The 8,373-nt window shown below is 59.3% G+C and overlaps 1 protein-coding gene across 1 annotated transcript in view; it reads left to right on the top strand.

Moving 5' to 3' along the window:
• LOC102761967 (unconventional myosin-XVB-like) overlaps positions 1-8,373 on the top strand; it is a 52,809-nt gene that overhangs the window by 2,596 nt on the left and 41,840 nt on the right. Inside the window, 14 exon segments of the mRNA XM_015563305.1 lie at positions 7-131; positions 580-643; positions 876-985; positions 1,146-1,220; positions 1,476-1,572; positions 1,750-1,853; positions 2,003-2,066; positions 2,494-2,655; positions 3,607-3,720; positions 3,833-3,891; positions 3,966-4,098; positions 5,009-5,104; positions 5,321-5,452; positions 6,767-6,892. Of these exon segments, the coding sequence (XP_015418791.1) occupies positions 7-131; positions 580-643; positions 876-985; positions 1,146-1,220; positions 1,476-1,572; positions 1,750-1,853; positions 2,003-2,066; positions 2,494-2,655; positions 3,607-3,720; positions 3,833-3,891; positions 3,966-4,098; positions 5,009-5,104; positions 5,321-5,452; positions 6,767-6,892 (1,461 nt within the window).

Raw genomic sequence — 8,373 nt, 5'->3', positions numbered from 1 at the left:
GGGGAGGAGGCGCTGGAGAGGGACCTGGAGCTGAGCCTTGGGCCCGGCCTGGAGGCGCCGTCCGTCCCCGGTGCTGAGGGCAGGAACCCAGGGACCCTCCTGGAAGACACCGAGGACCTGGCCCGGCTGCGGTGAGCGCGGGGCTCCTGGAGGAGGCGCTGGAGAGGGACCTGGAGCTGAGCCTTGGGCCCGGCCTGGAGGCGCCGTCCGTCCCCGGTGCTGAGGGCAGGAACCCAGGGACCCTCCTGGAAGACACCGAGGACCTGGCCCGGCTGCGGTGAGCGGGCGGGGCTCCGGGTTTCTCATATCGCACCTCCTCGTTTTTATAACGTGCGGAGGGGTCGCGCCTCCCTAAAGGTGGGCAGGCTCAGGGGCAGGTGGGGGTGACCAGCAGATGTCCCTGCTTGGAACTTCCTTCTCTAACCCGCACAAAGCTTCCTTGTTTGCCAGGCCCCTTGGGTGGGAGCTTACCTAGCAGCCGGCCGTTAGGGATGGGCTCAGAGAGGGGCATGACGTGCCCAGTGTCTGCAGCCAGTGGCAGAATAACCTGGGGCCTCCTCTCCCCCCTGCCCCCCGCAGCCCGCTGTGTGACAGCTCCCTTCTGCTGTGCCTCAAGAAGAGGTTTCGCCTGGGCCGCATCTACGTATGGGGGTCCCCGAGGGGATGGAGGGCTGGGACTCCCTTCCCCCTGGGATCAGAGGGCCCTCCAGCACCCCAGAGCACCTCTTCTCTTCTCCTGCCTGGGCTGGGCGCCGAACCCTCTCTGGGGCCCTGCAGAGCGGGGCCGGGTCTGGGCGGGAAGCATCCGAGCCCCATTCCATCTGCCTCCCCTGGCCCCTCCATGTTCTGGTGAGAGCTTGTGCTTCCTTCCCCAGACGTTTGGGGGGCCCCTCCTGCTCGCTCTGAACCCCCGCTGGCCCCTGCCTGTCTTCTCGCCTGAGGTCCTGGCCAGCTACCACCCCAGGAAGGCCCCCAGTGCCACCCCGTGAGTGCCTTTCTCCACCAACCTTTCGTTCAACCCCCTGGCGGCTGAGCCCTGCGGGTCCCGTTGACTGGGGTCCTGGGGAGGGTGGGCGCATCCTGCCTCCCCCCAGGAGGGCCCAGAGGCCCCTGCAGCCTGCTCACCGGCCCGCCCTCTTTCTCAGACACATCTTCGCCATCGCGGCATCAGCCTACAGCCTGTGTGGGAGCACGGGGCGGGACGCAGGCATTCTCCTCAGGTGAGGGGGGGCTCCCTGTCCGCTGAACCCCCGGCCACACTGAGGCTGGGACGGGTGGGTGAGGGCTCTGCTCCACCCGCGGCAGCTCCGACTCCGGAGGGCTGTGCTACCGGCTGACGTCACCGCATGTGCCCCTTGAACGAGGCCGCGCAGGGACTATTTCTGTTGGGTCCTCGTGCCCCGGGACTCTGCATTTTGGCCATGTCCCCACTTCATCGGCTCAGTGGGGTCATGCGATGGGCCTCCCTCCCGCAGTGGGCACAGCGGCTCAGGGAAGACAGAAGCCGCCAAACAGATGGTGCGGTTCCTGAGCGGCCTGGAGCAGGAGCAGACAAGGGACGGAGGATGTCAGGTGGGGGCAGCTGGCCATTTCCCGGGACCACCCTTCTCCTTTGGGCCAGGAGGGGGGCTTGGGGTCCCTGGCTTCTCGGGGACAGCCCAGTCCCCAGGCACAGAGTGCCCGCAGTTGGGGGGCCTGACCGGGGGCTCACGGCTCTTCTGGGGTGACTTGAATGCCCTTCCCCCTCAGCTGGACGACGTGCTGCCCTGGCTCGGCAGCTTTGGCCACGCCACGACAGTCCTCAATGCCAACGCCAGCCGCTTCGGCCAGGTCCTGTGTCTCCGCCTGCAGCAGTAAGTGAGGGGGTCCCGGTGGGCACAGAGGCCACGCACCACAGCTCTCTGGGAGCCTGAGGCTGCTGCCCATGGTGGGTCCCATTCTGAGCGGGGGCCCTGGGCTGCGTGCACCCTGGGCACCCCCAACCAGCGTCCTGTGCCCACAGCGGGGTCATCGTGGGAGCTTCTGTGTCACATTATCTGCTTGAGACCTCGAGGGTGGTGTTTCAGGTAAGACCTGCCCTGCAGCTCTCCCTTTCCAGCTCCTAGCGTGGGAAAGAGGGAGGGGCCACGGGGGGCGGGTGTCTGTGGTCCCTAAGCCCCCAGACCTGCCTTCCCCAGGACTTGTCCTTGCTGCCCTGGGGCCCAGGACCAGGCCACTGACCCCCCTAAGGTAGGCCTTCTCCCCCGAGGCCCAGGCTGAGCGGAGCTTCCATGTTTTCTACGAGCTGCTGGTGGGGCTGGACCCCACGGAACGGGAGCAGCTGTCCCTGCAGGAACCAGAGACCTACTACTACCTCAACCAGGTGGGGCCAGGTCCACACAGTGCGGGCGGCAGGGCCTGCCCAGGGAGGGGGCTTGGTGGGGGTCTGAGGAGGAGCTGGGGCAGAGCAAGGCTGGGGGCCAGGCCCTGCTGCCACCCTGCTGCACTCTGCAGGGCCGGGCCTGCAGGCTCCAGGGCAAGGAGGATGCCCAGGACTTCGCAGGACTGGTGAAGGCCCTGCAGGCGCTGGGCTTGTGCCCCGAGGAGTTGACCGCAGTCTGGGCCGTGCTGGCTACCATCCTGCAGCTGGGCAACATCTGCTTCTCCTCGTCAGAGGTGGGCTCCCCTGCGGCGCCGGCCCATGTGGCTTGTTTGTATAATCAGGGCAGCAGTATCGATGCCCAAGCGTGTGTGTGTGTGTGTGTGTGTGTGTGTGTGTGTGTGTGTGAGAGAGAGAGAGAGACAGAGAGAGAGACAGAGACAGAGACTGCACCGCCCTGGGCCAGCCTCGGGCCTCCCAGCTGCCCTGGAAAGCAGGCAGACCCCCACCGTCCAGATGGGCAACAGCCCTGGAGTTCCGGCATCTGTGCCGCTGCCACCCCCGGGAAGCACACCTGGTACTCCCTGAGCAGCTGTTAAGTACCAGGCGCTGTGTGAACCGCTGTACATCTGTTTTCTAAGTCGGTTCCAGGACAACCCTGGAACATAAGTGTGCCGCGCCAGCACGGCCGTGGGTGAACCTGAGGGCGAGCCGTGAAGGATTAGAAAAGACAGACAAGAGAATAAAGCTGGGCTCGGTGGGACGCTGCCTTCTCTGATGGAGAGACAGCGCCACAGCTTGGCCAAGTCGTTATTTTATAGCCAGACTCCACCAGGCAAAGTAAAGGTGCGGTCAAGATGTTTACAGCGTTCTCCTGGGTTTCGAATCTACTCAATTACATGCACCTGATCAAGCTTTGTTTACTTGCTGCACCTCCCGAGCCCATATCATTCAGCCAGTGGGAGCCGCTCTCCACAATATAAGGGGCGTGTTTCCCCTTTTGCAATAAGATAGTAGCAGTTCAGACAGGAAAGAGACTTGTGAGGCGGGCCAGCTAGTGAAGAGGTGAAGTCAGGACTCGCACTCAGGGCCCTTGGACTGTAGAACGGGCTCCTGCGGCCCAGACCCACCCATGTACCTTTGGGTAACGGGGCAGCTGCCCTGCAGAGCAAGGCCCGGCCTCCGCCCTGTGGGACGTGGCCACTGCCCAAGCAGGGCGCTCCCTGCTCCCTCCTTCCTCTGCCCAGAGGGAGTCCCAGGAGGTGGCTGCCGTGTCCAGCTGGGCCGAGATCCACACCGCAGCCCGGCTGCTGCGGGTGCCGCCCGAGCGCCTGGAGGGGGCTGTCACCAAATGCGTCACGGTGAGCTCGAGGGTTCTGGGGAGGCATGAGCACGGCCGGACCACCCGATGGCTGGCTGAGTGCCCATGTGGGCCTCGGCCTGACATGCCATGTGCACACCCTCTGCCCCCAGGAGACACCCTACGGCCCAGCCTCAAGATCCCTGCCCCTGGAGAGGGCCATTGATGCCAGGTGCCCTGGGGGCAAGAGAGAGCCATAGCCGCGCCGGGCACGCTGCTGCACGCGCTCACACCCCATGCCCACAGGGACGCCCTGGCCAAGGCCCTGTACTCGCGGCTCTTCGCCTGGCTCCTGAGGAGGACCAACACGCGGCTGGCCCCGCCCGGGGAGGGAGGCAGCACGAGCACCATCACGGTCGCGGACGTCTATGGTTTTGAGGTCACCCCTGGCGGTGGGGCCCAGGACAGGGTGCCCGCTTCATCCTGATTATTTCCGGGGGGCCCAGCAGCGCCAGCTTCCCTGGGAGGGGCACTGGTAAACTACTGGCCTGCCAGGCCCAAAGAGGGTTCGTGAGTCAGCCGCACACTCCGTAGGGGCAGCCATTCTGTCCTGCTCGGTCCAGGCCTGACATCACCTCTAAGGCAGCGGGAGATAAAGGCCCCAGGAAGGGGAAGCCCGCGGCCTCACGTCCCATACACCAAGGGCCCTCCAGTCACCCTGACTTCCACAAGCTCTCCACCCCTTTCCAGGGGATCCTGCCTCCTCGGGGCAGGGAGGAGGGGCTAGAACAAGAGGCAGCCCCACCCTGAGTCCCTGGATGGGCCCTGCCCGCCCCTCCAGTGTGTCCTTGGTGACCATGACAAGTGTGTGTGTGCCCGTGTGCATGTGTGCTCTTGTGTGTTTTAGAGTGTGTCAACACCCTCTGTTCAAAGCTACCAGAAGTGGGGGCTCGGCTGGGGGGCACACAGGAAGCAGTCTGTAATCCCTACAGGAGGAATACTGGAAGGCTTCTTGGAGGCGGCAGCCTGGAGCCCTGCTTATGAGGATGTGGGGTTCTGATAGCCAGCAAGCTAGGTCGTAGGCAAAGGAGTCTCCCAGACCACAGGGTGTCTGTGGCTCATGCTGAGGCTGAGGGCAGGGGTGTGGAATCCTAGAGGGAGGCCTGACAGTGGCCTTTGCACTTGACCCTGTAGGATGCACCATTAGCCCTGGGGCACCGCTCCTCCCTGAATGCTGGGGAGAATGCAGGCAGCCCTGTGGGAGGGGGATCCCTGTGTGCCCACTCCCCACCCCTGCCCAGTGCCCTCATCTCAGGTGGATGCCCACCTCACTGCCCACGTGCCAACAGGCACTGCGGGTGAATGGCCTCGAGCAACTGTGCAACAACCTTGCCAGCGAGCGCCTGCAGCTCTTCTCCAGCCAGATGCTGCTGGCCCAGGAGGAGGTGAGGGGCACTCAGAACAGAGGCCGTCTCTGCTACAGGGCGGGCACTGCACTGAGAGCTCTACCCCAACGCCTGCTTGCTATGGGCTGTCTCAGTCCTTCTGAACCTCAGTTTTCTCATCTGTGAAATGGGAAGGCCACCCCTGCTCTGGCTCAGACGAGGTTGCCCATGAATGTGGGTGGGCCCCACAAACGGCCAAGGGCTGGCTGTTCCCAGGAGGAATGTCGGCGAGAGTCGCTGCCCTGGGTGCCCATCCCTCAGCCTCCGAGGGAATCCTGCCTGGACCTCCTGGTAGAACAGCCCCAGAGCCTCCTGCGTATCCTGGATGCCCAGACATGGCTGTCCCAGGTGAGCCCCCTGTGGCAGGACAAGGAGGGGGGAGCAATAGGTGATGGGGTCCAGAGACCCTGCTCACACACCTTCCGTGCAGCTTGGGAAGGCAGTGGCCAAACGGGGTTCAAACCCTGTGCTGGGTGACCTTGAGCAAGAGGTCTGACCTCTCTGAGGTCCCTCAGTCCTCGCTGCAGAAGGCCATCATGCCTGAGGGGCACGGAGGAGGGGACTGAGCAGGGCTCCCGGGAGGTGAGCAGGTACTGCCTCCCGCCCACCTGACCTCAGCTCCCGGCTGCTCTCAGGTTGCCTTCCTTATAATTGATAGCACTTGTGTCCATGACAATTCCGTGGTGTGTTTACTCACTGACCCTCCTGAGAGAGACTGGGCCCTCCTCGAAGGGTTTCAGCCCTGTCTCGGCGCCTGGCACATGGTTAAGGGGGCACTAAATATTAAATGCACGAATATCTGTGCCAGGAATTGTGCTAGGGATGAAAAGGTGAGCAAAAATAACCCAGCCCCTCCCTTAGAGTCTGCAGTGTAGCCGGAGAGAGGTGTTAACACACACGCAGAGCACACACACACACGCATACGTTAAGCCACACCTGCATGGCTCGGTGCGTGGATGTGCAGGGCCACGAGAGCACATGAGCAGCCTGGGCCTCCTCTGGCATGTGAGGCCGTTTAAGCTAAATACACCACGACCCCGCATGTAAGGTGACGCCTTCCCATTTTCCCATTTCATTAGAGGCTGAAAATAATGATGACAAACAATGATAAAGTACTCGAACGTGATATTTCATTGATCAATATAATCTTAATATAAAAGTATTAAAATGTAAGCCTGGCCGGTGTGGCACGGTTGGAGCGTCGTTCTGTACCCCAAAAGGTCACTGGTTCAATCCCCGGTCAGGGCACATGCCCAGGTTGCAGATTCAATCCCCAGTCAGGGTGCGTAGGGAAGGCAACCAATGGATTTTTCTCTCACATCAGTGTTTCTCTCTTCGTCTCCCTTCCTCTCTGAAATCAATTTTTTAAAAAAAAGGACTGATGTAGAAACACCTGCAGCGGTGCGTGCCCGCAGGCGTGATCTGCACCTGTCTTAAGGTCCCTGCACCTTTAAAGCGATCGGTGTTTATTGACGGAGCCGGTTTCCGTGTGTGAGGAGCTGTGTCTTTCTCAAACTGCACTTTGTTGTCCAAACAGTCCCTGGGAGCGAGAGAGGTGCCCTTCACAGGGGCTCAGATTCGCAGCGAGGCCGCCTCGGTTCACTGTGGCACCTGGACACGGGGCAGGGAAGCAGGGCCTGAGGGAGCCATCTCTCTTGTCAGGCCACCGACCACACCTTCCTGCAGAAGTGCCACTATCACCATGGCGACCACCCATGCTACGCCAAGCCCCAGCTGCCCCTTCCTATCTTCACCGTGCGACATTACGCAGGGACCGTCACCTACCAGGTATGGGGGGGTGGGATCAGGGAGGGCACTGGGACCCTGGTGTTTCCTTTCAGAGCTGAGTCACCTGACAGGTGACAGGAGTGGGGAGGGGAGGCCCTTTCCGAGGCTTGGCCATCTTTGTTGTAGAAGAAAAAACACAAACTACCCCAGAGCTAACCCGGACAAGAAACAAAGGGAGCATGTCAACTATAGCTCCACATCAGAGAGAGACATGTGGCCATTGAATAAAGAAAATACAAAACTCTATTGAAGTCACAAAAGATTTAAAAATGGAGGGACAGCCCTAACCAGTTTGGTTCAGTGGATAGAGCGTCAACCTGCAGACTCAAGGGTCCCAGGTTCGATTCCGGTCAAGAGCATGTACCTTGGTTGTGGGCACATCCCCAGTAGGGGGTGTGCAGGAGGCAGCTGATTGATGTTTCTAACTCTCTATCCCTCTTCCTTCCTCTCTGTAAAAAATCAATAAAAAAATATTAAAAAAAATATGGAGGGACAGCCGGGCTGGTGTGGCTCAGTAGTTGAGTGTCAACCTATGAACCCCGAGGCCATGGTTCGATTCCCAGTCAGGGCACATGCTGGTTGCAGGCTGGTTGTAGGGGGCGTGTAAAAGGCAGCCAATCAATGATTCTCTCTCATCATTGATGTTTCTCTCTCTCTGTCTCTCTCTCTCTCTGTCTCTCTCTCTCCCCCCTTCCTCTCTAGAATAAAAAATAAATAAAACATGGAGGGACAAAAAAAAGAATAAAAAATATATATAAATGGAGGGATAAACCATGTTCATTTTGGGGAGCCTTAATATTGTCTGTTCTTTCCCATTTGATCGATAAAAGTAGTGCAATTCCAGACAATGTCCCCCCCCCCCAGAGGAGGAGGAATGGGTTTTGATGAAATTATTCTAAAGTATCGTCTGGAAAAGAAATGCATGAGAATAGCCAAGAAAAGATTGAAAAGCAAAAGGTTATGGAGGAATTTGTTCTAACAGATATTAAAACGTATTTCCAAGCTCCAGTAATTAAAAGAGTATGGTGCTCACAAGAAACAGAGCCATCCATGGGATAGAATTCAGACCCCAGGGTGTATAAAGGAGCCGGGCACGTGACCAAGGTGGTCTTAAAAATGTCGTAAACTGCCCTAACCGGTTTGGCTCAGTGGATAGAGCCTTGGCCTGCGGACTCAAGGGTCCCGGGTTCGATTCCGGTCAGGGGCATGTACCTTGGTTGCGGGCACATCCCCAGTAGGGAGTGTGCAGGGGGCAGCTGATCAACGTTTCTCTCTCATCGATATTTCTCACTATCCCTCACCCTTCCTCTCTGTAAAAAAAATCAATAAAAATATTTTTAAAAATGTAAACTATACATAAATTTTACCATCTTAACCATTTTTAAGGGTATGATTCAGTGGCTTTAAGTACATTTACATTATTGTGCAGCCATCACCACTGTCCACTTCCAGAATTTTTTTTTTAAATTTCGGAGAGGAAG

Source organism: Myotis davidii, unplaced genomic scaffold, assembly GCF_000327345.1.
Source record: "Myotis davidii unplaced genomic scaffold, ASM32734v1 scaffold539, whole genome shotgun sequence".
Taxonomy (NCBI): Eukaryota; Metazoa; Chordata; class Mammalia; order Chiroptera; family Vespertilionidae; genus Myotis; species Myotis davidii.
The sequence above is the reverse complement of the archived record's forward strand: the minus strand, read 5'-3'. Positions and strand labels throughout refer to the sequence as shown.